This window comes from Rhinichthys klamathensis, unplaced genomic scaffold (assembly GCF_029890125.1).
Source record: "Rhinichthys klamathensis goyatoka isolate OS25496 unplaced genomic scaffold, OSU_Roscu_1.1 h1tg000366l_1, whole genome shotgun sequence".
NCBI lineage: Eukaryota > Metazoa > Chordata > Actinopteri > Cypriniformes > Leuciscidae > Rhinichthys > Rhinichthys klamathensis.
The window spans coordinates 1,087,501-1,105,000 of NW_026606875.1; the positions used below are offsets into that span (position 1 = coordinate 1,087,501).

The 17,500-nt window shown below is 38.9% G+C and overlaps 1 protein-coding gene across 2 annotated transcripts in view; it reads right to left on the minus strand.

Annotated features, from left to right (window-relative positions):
- Positions 1-17,500, minus strand: part of vdra (vitamin D receptor a) — a 62,989-nt gene that overhangs the window by 10,616 nt on the left and 34,873 nt on the right. For both annotated transcript variants that reach the window (XM_056233310.1, XM_056233309.1), the window contains 2 exons: positions 11,027-11,174; positions 3,089-3,219 (listed from right to left, as the gene is read on the minus strand). In XM_056233310.1, coding sequence (XP_056089285.1) covers positions 3,089-3,219; positions 11,027-11,174 — 279 coding nt within the window. The remainder of the gene's footprint in view (positions 1-3,088; positions 3,220-11,026; positions 11,175-17,500) is intronic.

The window sequence follows — 17,500 nt, forward strand, 5'->3', positions numbered from 1 at the left end:
TGTGTGTGTGTGTGTGTGTGTGTGTGTGTGTGTGTGTGTGTGTGTGTGTGTGTGAGTGTGTGTGTGTGTCTGTCGCACGCCTCCGTCGGGGATCTGTGGGAGATTCAACCGTTTCCAAACACACATTTACACTAAACTGAAAAAATTTAGTTGGCAGGAAAATGGAGTTTGAACAAACTAATGAGAGATTACTGCGGTTTCACAGTTAATTTCATTAAGAACACACACGTTTATTTCAACCTTTCAATTACTTTTGTAAAAAGTCAAAAAAGTGAAATATAATATAATTGAAACACACATACATAATCATATATACACACACATACATATACACGCACACACACAATTATATATATATATATATATATATATATACACACCCACACACACACAATCTAAATGAATATATTACATTTAAATATTATGTATATTTTAAATAAACCACTTTCCTTCTATTTAAAAATAAAAAATTATTTATGACAATGATATATATCATTTTTTCCTCAGTTTATTTCACCAATAAACTGTTTAACAATAAGACCAGGAACTTTTATATCACTAATTTTTTACTTGTATATAAAATTAAATAATTGAATTTCTATTACTATATTATCAATTATATGATTTATTATGCTATATTTAAATCCTTATCTTTTTATTTATAAAATAAAACAGGAAATATAATAATAAAACTTCAATTTTTATATATATATATATATATATATATATATATATATATAAATAAATATAATTTTTTCTTCCATTATTTCATATATGAACTATAAGAATTAGAATTAGTAGAATGAAAGGGTGTTCCCGACAGGAAAACACACGATTAGTCGGATCAATTACCCAATCGGGAGATTCAAAGATCCATGTAACGAATCCTGGATCCTGACCTGTCAATCAGAGCCAGACTGGAATGTTCCGGAATGTCATGATGACGTCACAGTATCCTATAGTGTGACATCAACATCTCACTGGCTATAAAACCGCTGACCTTTGACCTCTGACCTTCTGTCCTCATCTGAGCGTATATACGACACACAAAGAGACTCTTTTACGCCCTGAATGTATCCGTTTTCGCTTAAAGTAGCGGCCGGCCTCTCCCACAACTGAGGGAAATCTGGGTCGCCCATTGTGCAACTTCATGGAGAAAAAGCATCATTGTTGGCTCTCTCTCTCTCTCTCTCTCAGCAGAGTTTGGAAACAGCAACTATGTTTCCTCAAATGAACTGTGTGTTTGTGTGTGAGAGAGTGTGTGCGCTTCCAAAGACGGGAATCAACCAGTTTACGCTGAAACAAAGCAGATGTTTTAATTGATGCCGCTTTCTAACACTCAGAACACTTGCTGTTAAAATAATCATTAAATGTATAATTAAATGTGGTCATAATCACCCTGCACAACATACAAAACATCTCTCATATGAAAATGACGGCGTCACACTTTGTAACAAATCTTTCCCTCGCGGGTCAAAATGAGCCGAAACACCTAAAATTATTTATAATACTTTTCTTTTTTGTCCAGAAAGTTTTTCTATTTTAATTAAACTTTTTCCGAGATTTTTTGTTATTTTTTATTTTATTTACCTTTAAATTACTAGATTTGATCAATAAAAAAATAATACAAATAGTAATTTAAGCACATTCCTCACATTCTTTCAACTTAAATTCAAAATAACTCACAATTCAGCTCTAAATATCTTACATCGGGAGTCTTTGACCTCGTGTGGAAAATAATAATAACATGATATTTCATGACTCTAGATGGACTCTCTGATGAACACTCAATTTTAAAAAATGACCCGAGGCAAAGATGAGGGTTAAAAATAAAAAGACAGATAATCTTACATAAAAAAAATACATAATTATACAGCTAATTCTGGTTCTCGAATCTGATTGGCTGAGAGCCTTTTCCAGCAATGCAACATTCTACTAATATCATACAGAAACCGTTTCACAGTTCGTATCACTCCGCTCGTTCCTGCCGGATCTTTTCTCACAGAAAGCGTCATTGGTGGGGAAGCGAACCCACTGTTTGACAAACACTGCTGTTATTGCGTCACGGAACGCCGTTTAAGAGGCTTTAGGTGAGAATGTAATCGCTTAGACCTCAAATATGCTATTTATATTATAAATGTGTAAAATATAACATTTCACTTTTATTGCATTACACGTTTTTTCCTCCTCGCTTTAGTGCTGTACTGTTCGATGTAGCATTTATTTGTTTTAATCAAATGTATTAATTTATTTTAATCAATTGTCTGTTATTTAAAGTTCTTTTATTTATTTATTTTTTACACGGCTTCTCCCTGAACTTTTCCACTGACCCACTAGCACTCCTTTGTTAGATATACTATTTATTTTAATCAAATAGTTTAATTTATTTGGATAATTCTTAATTATTTTAATGTTTTTATTTATTTATCTGATTAATTATCATTTATTTAACCTCTTAAGTGTCACCGGGCCCAAATCCATTACATTTTTAAAACAGTAATATCCAATACTAAACCTAAACTAATATTGACAAACTATATATCATTTGAAAGCTTACAATCTCTAGTTTCCATATTTAAATTAATTTTTTTTAATTTAACTTACAGAGGAGCCGTAATTTATCAATTTGCAACAATAATATTTTCATACTCCTAAGGCGTGTTTAGGGGGGTGACACTTAACAGGTTAAATTAAATGTACTTTAAATTTGATTCAAATTATAAAAATATTTAAATAATGTTAATCTTATGTTTATTTTTACATTGCTTCACTAAACTTTTCCACTGAGCCTTTAGCACTCACTGTTAGAAGTATTAATTATTTAAAAAAAAATATTTTTTGAATATTTCTTATGTATTTTAATGTTTCTTTTTATTTATTTAAAGCAAAAGTATATATCAATTTTAATCAAATTTAGTGTGTTTAATCTGACTTTAGATGTCAGTGTTTGTGCATGAGTCTGATCTCTAGTGTGTTTGTGCGTCGGTCTGAAGGCATTGTGGTCGTTCTTTCACATGATGATTGTTTGCCCTGTGTTTATGGGCTCTGGCGACCCAGGCCGTGACCTCTGACCTCTGGTGACACTCACACTCCTTCATCATGCCGATGTCGACGCAGCGCTTCAGACGACAGGCCTGGCAGTGACGCCGGTTGTCTTTGGTGATGGAGCAGTTTCCGCTGAACGGGCAGGTAAAGCTGGCCTTGCGCTTCATACTGCGCCTGAGAGACACACACACACACACACACACACGTTAGAAATCACTGACAACTGTACAGGTCAATCTGGTAGATAAAAACACAACATATTACAACATATGCAACATGCAAGAGACATGGTGAAACTGAGACGCATTCTAATGAGTTGGTCACGATAACAAGGACTTTATGCATATTTTTAATTTATATATAAAAAAAAATTATATGTAATAAGTATATAACAACATTAGGTATTTTTCTAATCCATAAATATAAAATATATATAAATTGTTGTTTATATTCATACAAATGTTAAATATGAATATATATGATTTTAATATAATACAATATTTAAGAGACGTATATAATAAGTGTGTGTGTGTGCGCGTGTGTATATATATTATATATTAAATATATTAAAATTAAGTTTATATTTATATACATATACAGTGCACACACCCCTTTACTAAATAAAAGCAATGACACAACAACACACACACACCTCTATCATCTGTAAACACACCATGTGATCAGAGCAAAAGAGCCAGACATGTTTTGACGGTGACGGTGAAAGAAAACTGTCAGATTATTATAAATGCTGGCCGTTAATACGTCACAGGTCAAAACTAATTTTTTTCTAATAAACACTCAAGATGCTCCAGTCAGGATTTTTACAGTCGAGCCTTGAATAAGCTCTGTTAACCCCTCACACCCTGAAGGCATTTTAATGAGTTCACGTGATTTCAAGTGGTGTAATTATAACTCTAAACTTTGAAAGGTTTTCTATCAAATGACTTGTACTTGTTGATATCTTGTTTTTTTTCTAAAGGAAATAGATTTTATTCATGTTTGGAGGTTCTTTTGTTACATCGCTGCTGGGAAAACCCCAGAAAAATGTATGTTATTATTTTTGTTCCTCATGCTTGACATTGATTACTATTATAAAAGTATACATGACAAGTCATAAAATCCAGTTTGGGCGTGTTCACTAACATGTGAACCGCTTCCGGGCCAAATTTAGTCCTGATATCTCAAAGCAATTAAAAATAACTTCTTTCATGTGTAAACACCACAAATCATAAAATATTTATAATTACATAGAACAAGTAACAAGATCCTGGCTGATGAGTGATGATCTTCCAGCGCTGGTAAATCCAGACCTGTCAATCTGAGCGATCTGTCCAATCCAAGCGTGTTCTAGCTGTAAAACAGTGTCTGATTGGTCTCTACCATAGACTGTAAAATATGGGCGTGACGTCACCCTAGTGTTTCTGAAGAGCATTTTTGAAGCCCAAAGTGGGCGGAGCCGGATGTCGCCATCTTGTTAGCGTCACTCCCGGATAATTGAACATGTGCAGCGAGGTGGATTAGCTGAGGTGACGTGACGCTAACAGACAAACGGCTAGCAGTGACATCAGCGGCAATCCACCTGTCACTCAAGTGGCCACGCCCTTAATTATGCAGAACTTTAAGGCTTAATATAATTTAAACGGATGAGTTATAAAAACATTCACCCCCGTCACAGTCGTCATGAAGGGTAAAATTAGCTATATAGACCAAAACCACTTTTTGCACCAGGCTGTAAACATGTTTATTTCTGCTGTAAAGTTGGGCATTTTAACATGCGAGTCTATGGGATTGAGTTTCTTTTGCAGCCGGTCTCTACTGGCCAGTCGATGAACTGCAGTTTAAGTCACTTCAGTGTTGGATTCAAGAGAGATCATAAGGTTGCCGCTTGGTCTCTACACATCGTCCCTTTATCCACCAAACCAGATATTTTTATTTTATTTTTTGAGATGAGAGATCAATGAAAGATCCACAGTTTCCATTGGTTGAACTTTCAAGTCACGTAAAAAAAAAAAAAAAAAAAAACGATCCTGGAAGTCCCATTGCTTTAGCGAAACGTCACGTCAATGTCACTCCGTGAGGATTTTCTCCAGATCTACGCATCATGTTATGTTTTGTGTGGGTTTGTTTGAATCGAGACAACCTGCTCTAAATAAATATGTGTGATTTACTATGGTTTACCTATGTTTCACGAAGTTAAAAAGCAGAATGTGGCATCATCAGTATTAGCTACTGGAGTGCCTCAGGGCTCAGTGCTGGGACCACTTCTCTTCTCCATCTACATGTCCTCACTAGGATCTGTCATTCAGAAACATGGTTTTTCCCATCACTGCTATCATCTAGCTACTGGAGTGCCTCAGGGCTCAGTGCTGGGACCGCTTCTCTTCTACATCTACATGTCCTCACTAGGATCTGTCATTCAGAAACATGGTTTCTCCCATCACTGTTATCATCTAGCTACTGGAGTGCCTCAGGGCTCAGTGCTGGGACCGCTTCTCTTCTCCATCTACATGTCATCACTGGGATCTGTCATTCAGAAATATGGTTTATCCCATCACTGCTATCATCTAGCTACTGGAGTGCCTCAGGGCTCAGTGCTGGGACTGCTTCTCTTCTCCATCTACATGTCCTCACTAGGATCTGTCATTCAGAAACATGGTTTCTCCCATCACTGTTATCATCTAGCTACTGGAGTGCCTCAGGGCTCAGTGCTGGGACTGCTTCTCTTCTACATCTACATGTCCTCACTAGGATCTGTCATTCAGAAACATGGTCTTTCCCATCACTGCTATCATCTAGCTACTGGAGTGCCTCAGGGCTCAGTGCTGGGACCGCTTCTCTTCTACATCTACATGTCCTCACTAGGATCTGTCATTCAGAAACAGGGTTTTCCCATCACTGCTATCATCTAGCTACTGGAGTGCCTCAGGGCTCAGTGCTGGGACCGCTTCTCTTCTACATCTACATGTCCTCACTGGGATCTGTCATTCAGAAACATGGTTTATCCCATCACTGCTATCATCTAGCTACTGGAGTGCCTCAGGGCTCAGTGCTGGGACCGCTTCTCTTCTCCATCTACATGTCCTCACTGGGATCTGTCATTCAGAAACATGGCTTTTCCCATCACTGCTATCATCTAGCTACTGGAGTGCTAGATCGCTGCTACGCTGCTGACACACAACTCTACCTCTCATTTCAGCCGGATGATCAGACGGTAGCAATTCGTATCTCAACCTGATTGACAGACATTTCTGGCTGGATGAAGAACCCTCACCTTCACCTGGACTGTTCCCTGCTGGAGGAATGACCTGCCCAACTCAACCAGAGCGGCTCAGTCCGTGGCCATTTTCAAGAAACGGCTGAAGACGCATCTTTTTCGGCAACAATTAATGCATTAATACGAACACCATCTTCTATTCTATATCTATTATCTTTATTAAAAAAAATTAAATAACGTACACGTACTGCGTTAGATTAAGCAATTGCATATTGTTGTCCTATTGTTAGTTTAGCTGCTTCTATTGTTTTCATTTGTAAGTCGCTTTGGATAAAAGCGTCTGCTAAATGAATAAATGTAAATGTACTGTTTACATGCACATTGGGCGGTTTTACATCATTAAATTGCGATCGGTTTGTGAGATCGGCCAAATTAAGTGACTTCCGATCGAGCCCTTGAATATGATTATCGGCAGATTCCGATCGATCGGAGCATCCCTAATAAATAGCTTTACATTTATGCATTTGACAGATGCTTTACAAAGCACACAAGGTTAATGCGTTCACCGGGAATCAAACCCATGACCAAAACTGAGGAAAATGAGGATCTGCTCCAGTATTCAATGCATAGGTCACTCCAAAAACATCTAAATCAGTAAATCACAGAAACAAACGTGCTTTAAAGAGAGAACGTGCCATCTGACAGACACCTGAAGATCCTTCATCCTCAACATGTGCTTCCCACACTGATCTAGAACACAGAGTGGACATTTACGTGGATGCATGACGAAAAACAGGATTTATAAATAATGAATGACCATGAGCTCATTAACATATGTACGACCCTTTGTCTATCTGTTTTATTTTTCCCCCAAATTCCATTTTATTTTTTTCAAAATTCCATTTGAATTATTCTGGATTCCATTTTACACCGTGTCTTCACCATATGCGATGTGATAAGATTCCAGCGACAAGCAGTTTATCTGTCGACAGCAGATGTGACGATCAGTGTTCAAAGTTACTTTGAAAAGTAATGCATTACAACATTGCGTTACTCCCTTAAAAAGTATGTTACTTAGTTACTTTTTAAGAAAAGTAATGCATAACATTACTTTTGCGTTACTTTTTCTGACCTGGTCTGGGCATTTTATAACAAAAAAAGTGTTTTTGGGCAAATGTAAAGACCCTTTCACACCAAAGGTGAAATAAGCTTAAGCTTAAGTCCCTTTAAATGCAAATCAGCTGCTGCTCCCGGCGCAGAGGGCGGAGCTACAAGAGCTAGTGTGTGTGTGTGTGTGTGTGTTAGCAGCTCCGATTACCTCACACAGACACGCACTGAAATGTCAGAAACTGTTCTGCCTTTTATGTTTAAACTGGAGTCGGACAAAGATGGAGAGACTCGAGAAGAAGTGACAACATGTAGAAGCAACAGGACATCTCTGAGCGGTTAGTTGATGTATTTATGCAGCTGATGTGGAGTTAACTATCTTCAATTAGCATATTCTGTCATGATAATCTATAAATCGCTGTGTGGAACTGTTGTGAGACGCACACAGACTGACATGCGATTGCATTTGTGTTACGAACTGTATTGCGTGTGAAAATAAATGTGCTCGACTACAACAACTCTTCCTCTTCTCAACATGCACTGCGTGTTCAGGGGGCGGGGCTTATGTAGATTTTAGTGTTTGTGATGTCACTAACCCGGGAGGAAGCTTGTGTACAGGGCCGGCGATTGCTATAGGCGAAGGGCTAGAGCCGGCCCTGCTTGTGTAGTTCCTTCCAGCCGTTTGTTGTAGTCCTTAAAAAGCGATTTCTTTAAAAGCAAATCTCTCCCTTTGCTTTGAACTTTGAGCGTCGTAACTTTGCAGATGTTGTTTATGCTCAAACAGCAACATTACACACTCACTAAAGTTAGAAAAGTGAAATCATAATCAACCACGGCTTTAAACAGTCAGTCCATTAGGTTACATAAGCAGATATTTTTCAGCATGGCCATTAAAGCAAAGGTGTGATGAGGTCCTCCAGAACCACTGACCTTTGAGAGGACTTGCCGGATATACGACAACGGTTCACAACAACACCAGTCGCTTCACTGTCCTCACAGAACGCAGGAGGCAATCATGCCTTTATGTTTTTATGAAGATTTCAGCTTTAATAAATGCAACCTGGAATATCATACACTACTGTACTGTTCAAACGTTTGGAATAATTCATTCAATTATTAATTATTGAAAACGGTTCATATTGTTTTTCAGGTTTCTTTGGCTGAATAGAACAGAATTTAATTGACAAGGGAAATCTTTTATAACATTATAAATGTTACAGTCACTTTTGGTCCATTTAGTGTGTCCTTGATGAATAAAAGCATTTCTTCTTTTAAAAAATAAGTGTTTTTGAACCGCAGTATAATTACACATGTGAACAGTGTAATGAACAGTTGGCAGAGAAGCTTCTGTTGAGAGACTGTATTTGACCTGCATCACAAACCGGTAAATATTTCATAATTCTTCATCTGTAAATGACAGTTTTATATGGATCATGTTTTAATAACACTTACTCGCATGCGATGGCGAGTGGCCGTTGATGTGGTTTTCTATGCAATGCCGTCAGCCAATCATAATTACTGACAAGCCTTAAAGGAGCCACGCCTTAAAAACGGATCATTTCAGACACAGGGTTGAAAATAATAGTCACTTTAATAAAGTGAACCTCAGGGAACATGTTAATATTAGTGCTGGGCAATGATTAATCACATCCAAAATAAAAGTTTGTGTTTACGTAATATATGTGTGTGTGTGTGTGTGTGTGTGTACTGTCACGATTCACGATACGATATTATTGCGATACTCCAAGACATATGATAAAAGATTAGCAAAAAATGCACTGTTGATTAAAATGCTAAATTTGATATTGCATTGTGTGTGTGAATGAACAGGCTTTTGGACTTGGTGCTGAAACCCAAAGCACAGGACAATAGAGACTCCAGAATAACAATATTCATGATTCTGAAGCTGAAAACACAGGATTATTGTAGACGAATATGCTTTACTCTGACTAGATATATTTCAAATAATGTAGGACACTTTTTACTGGTAACATCAGATATCAGGAGCCACTAATATTCCCCCACTGCATTTTCAGCATTATATATAAGAGTTTAGTGTAGGACTGACACTAAAACTTCTCACAAAGGAATCTTTTATTTTGGGTGAACTATCCACGACACATTGTTGCATTTTTGTATTGCAATATATTGTTACACTATTATACAAAATAATTATACACAGTACACACACATATCTTATGTAAACACAAACTTTTATTTTGGATGCGATTAATCGTTGCCCAGCACTAATTAAATCCATTAAATAAGCTAAACACGAATAGTACATTATTCACCACAGTTTGTCCATGATCTGATGGGAACGGATGAGATTTGTTTATTTGTATACCTCGACTGTGTTTGAATATTTCACTAGTATCAGCACTGGGATTCACTATTTGTATCACTCCGCTTGTCTGTGTTTGTGCAACTTGCATCATTAAGCCAGTAGGTGGCGACACGTGACTGTCATTATGAGTGAGCAATTGAACCAATAAATGAACAGATTAGTCCAAAAACACTGATTTAGGAAAGAAACAAGTTTCTAAAACTGATCTTTGATGCTCACACTAATTACTCAGAAGGATTGCATTGGCGTTTGATTGAAATGTAACATCTATGCAAAATAACTATTCAAAAGGTCATTCCCATTTCGAATATGTGATTGTGTTTTGTCAACAATAAGCATAAACATTCTGCATTTCAATTTTGTAGTGTGGATCATTCATTGCAACACTTATACTGATTCTCATGTTTAAGAATCTACTGTTATCCTTTTTTTGACCTTCAAACACCTTAAAGCTGCAGTGTGTAAGTTTTAGCAGCATCTAGTGGTGAGGTTGTGAATTGCACCCAACAGAAGTTACGGTGGCCGACAGGAAGTGATGTCGTCGTCTGAGACAGCAGAGAGTAGCCAGTTAAGCAATGAGGTTTCTTTACAAAGATTAAGCAATTAGGTTTACTTAATTATTCAGTAAAACGATATGTTATTGTGAATATTATTGTTACTTTGTTCATCATTGTGTCAGTGTTTTATTCGCTGACTTTAGCAGCTTCTTTACACGAAGAACAACATAGTGACGAAACGCGTTTGTCCGCTCAGGGCCACCGTAGAAACATGTGGATGTAAGCGGACCCGCGGTGTGTGTAGAGAGAAATGCCTGATTCTAAGCTAATAAAAGCATAATGGTTCATTATGTAAGGTCTTTATACACCACTGAACACATAATTATGTATATGATATTGCATTTGTCTACAGATCCTCCTAAATATTACACACTGCACCTTTAAATGCACATGTGTAGATCGGGCATTATTCACCACAGAAATGTAAATCCCAGTTTGTCCATGATCTGATTGTAACGGACGAGACGTTTACCTGAAGAAGCCCTTTTTGTTTTGTTTTATAAAAACAATTTTATTTAAAAAATATTTATTTATATAAAATGTAAAAAATATAATCAATCCCCTAAAAACAGCAAAAACATTAATAAACTGAGTCAAATTACATTTTTTTTTACCGAATTACATTTTGTAAACAGTGTAAACCGCAAATGAAGCACGCACAAGGGTTAAAAATCTATTCAAAAACAGCAGCATTATTCACCACAGACATGTAAATCCCCGTTCGTCCCTGATCTGGTGGTAATGACAGAGGTTTACCTGAAGAAGCCCTTGCAGCCCTCGCAGGTCATGGCGTTGAAGTGGAAACCGGAGGCTTTGTCTCCACACACTCCACAGATGCGCGGCGCGTTGCGGTCGAACTCATCGGGACCCGCCGCTGACGTGCTCACGGCCATGGCATCCATCACTGAGAACACCAGAGAGGGTTTCATTTAATGCCATGTCAGCATACAATACTATTTTCATGGCAAAAATTCAATTACAAAAATACAAATGTCATATAAATACAATAAAAAAAAAAAAGTCTTATTACACAATTCTTTTTTAAAGTAACATCCAAAACCTTTTCAGGCATAATCTTACTAAATAAGTCCTTCGAACACGAGAGAAGCGGTCAGAAAATACACCTCATCTACTCAAACATCTCGCACAGACACGAGAGACCAGTGGACGAAACATTTTTACATAATACACTGCATTTATGCATTTACCAGATGCTTTTATCCACAGCAAAACACCAGCTGTTGCACATGGAGAACGCAGACCGAAAGAGAGATGCATATGAATAAAACGGTAACACTTTACAATAAGGTGTATTAGTTAATGTATTAACTAACCATGAGCAATACATTTGTTACTGTATTTATTAATATTTGTTAATGTTAGGTAATAAAAATACAGCTGGTCATGTTAGTTCACAGTGCATTAAATAACGTTAACAAATACAAGCTTTGATTTTAATAATGCATTAGTAAATGTTGAAATGAATATCAACTAAGATTAATAAATGCTGTGGAAGTATTGTTCTTTCTTAGGTCATGTTAACTAATGAACCTTATTGTAAAGTGTTACCAATAAAACAACCAGTTAAAGAAGAAATAAACAATCTTTTTGCACATGTTAATCAACCCATCTGTTAACTAACGGTGTCAATTACACTAATAAAGAGTGAGATGTGAAAAACAATGAATGTTGCATTGAGCTCAGACACAGTTACAGAAACACACTGCATAATGAAATGAGCATTTACAGGTCAAAGGTCACGCAGAACGAGAGCAATGACGAACAGAGGGAAAGAAACAAAATATGACGAGATCTGGTTTCCATGAATAGTCACGCTAAAAGCATTTCTAGCAGCTATAATAATAATGATAATAATACGTGTGTGTTATTCTCCAGGTCATCATGTTCTTCCTGGAAGCGATAGGCTTGTTTTGCTCAGCGAGAGGAACAGATAACAAACAGCAGTAGAGATGCATGGCGTAGCATGCAGAAACGCATGCATGTGCGTGTGTGTGTGTGTGTGTGTGTGTGTGTGTGTGTGTGTGAGCAGGAGAACAAAAGCAGGAGGAGCTTCATTCAGATTCCTTGAAGACGCTGTGATCAGTACATCAGTCGCCACATCAATATCAATCCTTCACCCACGACACTCTCACACACACACACACAAATCGACTGAACAGAATCAGTAAATTCATGGAAATGTTGAACCTTTAAAATCAAAACGAAACTTTTTAAATATGTGAAGTGCTATTTAGTATGAATGAAACATGTACTAATGCTCACAATACCCTATTTGGGTAATAAAAAAATAAAATAAAAAAAGTAAACATGCAAATCCATTAGTTTTTTTTTTCATATTAAATGTAATACTTTATAATACAACTTTAGACCTTTCTAATGATTTATAGGAAAATGAAGCAGAATTTTCAAGTGCTCAACCAAACAGGATTGGATGTTGTTTGGATTGTGATTAGGGATATTGGGCTATGTAAATAAATCTGGCTTTATGTTAAGAAAGGGGTTTACATTTGGCAAATAAAAAAAAAACACTGTTTGTTTGAAAACACTTCTGTCATGACAACTCTGAGTGTTCGGGATGGTAATGAATATGACATTGTTGATCGGTTTGATCTTGGCGGAATAGATCTGCTATGCTGCTGTTATTATTTCTGTTATTACTGCCGCTGCTGCTGCTTTTCTGCCGCTGCTTTTCTGCCGCTGTTTCTATTTCTGCCGCTGCTGCCATTTCTGCCGCGCTGCCATTTCTGCCACTGCTGCTTTTCTGCTGCTATTTCTGCCGCGCTGCCCTTTCTCCTGCTGCTGCCATTTCTGCCGCTGCTGCTTTTCTGCCGCTGTTTCTCCTGCTGCTGCCCTTTCTATTTCTGTCGCCGCTGCTGCTATTTCTGCTGCCGCTGCAACTATTTCTGCCGCCGCCGCTGCTATTTCTGCCGCCGCCGCTGCTATTTCTGCCGCCGCCGCTGCTATTTCTGCTGCTGCCCCTATTTCTGCCGCTGTTTCTATTTCTGCCACTGCTGCCATTTCTGCCACTGCTGCTTTTCTGCTGCTATTTCTGCCGCCGCTGCTGCTATTTCTGCTGCTGCCCCTATTTCTGCCGCTGTTTCTATTTCTGCCACTGCTGCTATTTCTGCCGCTGCTGCCATTTCTGCCGCCATTTCTGCCGCTGCTGCCATTTCTGCCGCGCTGCCATTTCTGCCGCCATTTCTGCCGCTGCTGCCATTTCTGCCGCGCTGCCATTTCTGCCACTGCTGCTTTTCTGCTGCTATTTCTGCCGCGCTGCCCTTTCTCCTGCTGCTGCCATTTCTGCCGCTGCTGCTTTTCTGCCGCTGTTTCTCCTGCTGCTGCCCTTTCTATTTCTGCTGCCGCTGCAGCTATTTCTGTCGCCGCTGCTGCTATTTCTGCTGCCGCTGCAACTATTTCTGCCGCCGCCGCTGCTATTTCTGCCGCCGCTGCTATTTCTGCCACCGCTGCTGCTATTTCTGTCGCCGCTGCTATTTCTGCCGCCGCTGCAACTATTTCTGCCACCGCTGCAACTATTTCTGTCGCCGCTGCTATTTCTGCCGCCGCTGCAACTATTTCTGCCACTGCTGCTGCTATTTCTGCCGCCGCTGCTATTTCTGCCGCCGCTGCTATTTCTGCCACCGCTGCTGCTATTTCTGTCGCCGCTGCTATTTCTGCCGCCGCTGCAACTATTTCTGCCACCGCTGCAACTATTTCTGTCGCCGCTGCTATTTCTGCCGCCGCTGCAACTATTTCTGCCACCGCTGCAACTATTTCTGCCACCGCTGCTATTTCTGCCACCGCTGCAACTATTTCTGCCACCGCTGCTGCTATTTCTGTCGCCGCTGCTATTTCTGCCGCCGCTGCTATTTCTGCCACCGCTGCAACTATTTCTGCCACCGCTGCTGCTATTTCTGTCGCCGCTGCTATTTCTGCCGCCGCTGCAACTATTTCTGCCACCGCTGCTATTTCTGCCACCGCTGCAACTATTTCTGCCACCGCTGCTGCTATTTCTGCCACCGCTGCTGCTATTTCTGCCACCGCTGCTGCTATTTCTGTCGCCGCTGCTATTTCTGTCGCCGCTGCTATTTCTGCCACCGCTGCAACTATTTCTGCCACCGCTGCAACTATTTCTGCCACCGCTGCTGCTATTTCTGCCGCCGCTGCTGCTATTTCTGCCACCGCTGCAACTATTTCTGCCACCGCTGCTGCTATTTCTGCCGCCGCTGCTGCTATTTCTGCCACTGCTGCTGCTATTTCTGCCGCCGCTGCAACTATTTCTGCCACCGCTGCTGCTATTTCTGCCACTGCTGCTGCTATTTCTGCCGCCGCTGCAACTATTTCTGCCACCGCTGCTGCTATTTCTGCTGGTTATTGCTGTTGCAGAGCAAGTAAGACATGCTGCTTCTGTACAATATAGCATAAACGAACAGACGTAGCAGATCTATACAGGTGGAGCTGGGGAAGGTGGAGGGTTTCTGAAAGTGCTGCAACTGCTACAGCGAATGCAGACCAAGTATTTAAAGGTTGAGCAGCGAGCGAGCTCATTGGCTACTGATACAGCAGGAACCAATCAGCTGTGCCCTATAGAGAATGATGTGAATAAGGTTGGTGTTTTGTGTTCCCTGTGTGGAACATTAATGTACTTCGTCGGTCAAATGCCTGTTTAAGTGATGAACTGCACTACTTGTGTTTATTTTCAAAGATGCTAAAAACAGACATTTTATTCTTGTGCTACAATTATGTGGCCTTTAGTATTTTAATTGCATAATATAATGCAATTACAGAGCTTAATTTTAAGAATCTGATTACAGTTAATCAGTTACTACTTAGCACTGTATATATAGGCTATATGAAATATTATACATGTATTATTTTTCCAAATAAATGCAAAACGATTAGCAAAATAAAAAAAGAACAAAAAAACTTTAAATAAATAACTAAAACATTACATTTTACATAAGACTATTATAGGTACAGATTAGTTAGACCAGATTAGTTGGCCATTATTTTGAATCACAATTATGAAGAGTTTACACAAAAATTTCAAACAAAATGATGTTTCTTTTATTTAAATGTAAGTGATTCATAAATTTAAACTGTATATATATATACACTTCACTTATATTTCACTGCACTTAATGGTAATTCTTGTACAATTTATAGGGGTGGTGCTAGACTGTCAACTGTCACTTTTTTGTGCATAATAGTCAAGTAGTGATAGTTGATATATTGTTTCAACCCAAGTTTCACTTCCCTGTTCTTCAAGAATGAACCACATTTAACTTCCCTGAGACTGAATATTATGAGTTCGATCAGGAATTGTGTAACCAGTTTCAACCAGTTATTTCTAACAATGTGGTCTGTGCAAAACAAAAGCTTCTTCCAAGAGTGAGGGGAAAAAGAAAGCTCAGCAGTAAACACAACGCTTCATAAAACACAAATATATCATCCGAAGAATGAGACGCACAACATCACAACACACTGATGTTTGAAGGCTTGCATAATTCAGAATGTCAGTCAATGTTTCTTGTCCTAATTCAGTTTTGCATGATCATCCTTCATCCTCTCGATGGCACAGAAATGCAAGGCTGTTTTATGCAAATGAGCTGCTCTCTGCTGATTGGCTGATGTCTTAAGGCGCATAAACACAGATCAGAATGAAGCTTATGAACTTCTTCGCCTCAATTGGGGACATTTAATATTAAACAATATTATTGATCTCCTGCATTGACACTATTATATGAAAACTGAGCTGGACGATGACATCACTGTTTCTCCAGAGCGCCTATATATATATAAATGAACTAAATTAATAACTTTTTACAACAAAAATGAAGCATCACTGAACTGACTTAAGCTGGACTGTGACGCTATTCTCTTCTGGAAACACACTTTGTTGCATTATTTTCCTGTTATCTCTGTAAAGCTGCTTTGAAACACTCTGTATTGTTAAATAAATGTAAAGATCTGAAGATGAGTCACACCGAACATGAAATGCATTTAGACACAAACCATCCATTCAGAAACCATGAGCCGCTGTTAAACACAGGCTGTGTTCGGACAGGCCACAAAACTGCAAAAGATTCTGTTTCTGTTCTTTTTAACTTTATATCCATCAAAGAATCCTGTTTTCAACACTGACAATAATCATAAATGTTTGAGCATCAGATCCTCATATTAGAGTGATTTCTGAAGGATCATGTGACACTGAAGACTGGAGTAATGATGCTGAAAATACAGCTTTGATCGCAGGAATAAATTACACTTTACTGTATATTCACATAGAAAACTGATGATTTACACTGTAAATAATATTTCAGTATGTTTACTGTATTTTTTAAACCAAATAAAGTCAGCCTTGGTGAAAATAAGAGACGTAAAAACTTTATTTTTTTTTACTTTTAAACTAAAATACACTGATTTTCAAAAGTAGTACGCCACGTTTGCATATGATCTCAGTAACATGTGCATGTTTAATTTAACAAGTAACAGATATAAAAAATGTATTACATAACCGCTTAAAATTCCTTAACTCTCGCCAGTCCAATAAAAAAATAATAAAGAGGAGGAGTGCACTACATTGCACATTTTGTCAAATGTTCGAATTCACATACTGTGTGTGTGTGTGTGTAAAAGCGCTAGTATTCCGGTACACAGTGTTACTGGTATTCTGGAAAACACACTTTTGCCCGTGTTTTTAATCAGATCCGACACTAAACATCTGATGTTTCCAGAAGGATCGGTGTAGCAGTGACACAGAGGCTCTCCAGCGAGTGTTTCCCGGAGCAGAACGAGGAGGAAAACGGCTGTGTGTGTGTGTAACCCAACGCCAGTGTTAAAGCCCACAGCTGAACTTCACCATAACAAGCCCAAACTGATCCCAGATCCGATAAGCGGCCGATCCGGAGAGCGCCGAGCTCAGACTCCCACGACACGCCGCATTCTTCCCAACGCGCAGAACTACTCACCCGTCGCAGGCCATGGAGGAAGAAACGCTCCGGGGAAACTCTCCGAATGCTAGACTTGACCCAGATCCGCACATCAGAGACTCTGAACTTTAGACCTTGTTTTGAGCGTTCGCTAGGAGAAGAAAAGGCCAGAGCGGGGCGGGAGCTTTCAGAGGAACAGGGGCCCGAATCCCGTCAGAGGGGCCCGTTTAGGGAGAACACACACACACACACACACACACACACACACACACACACACAG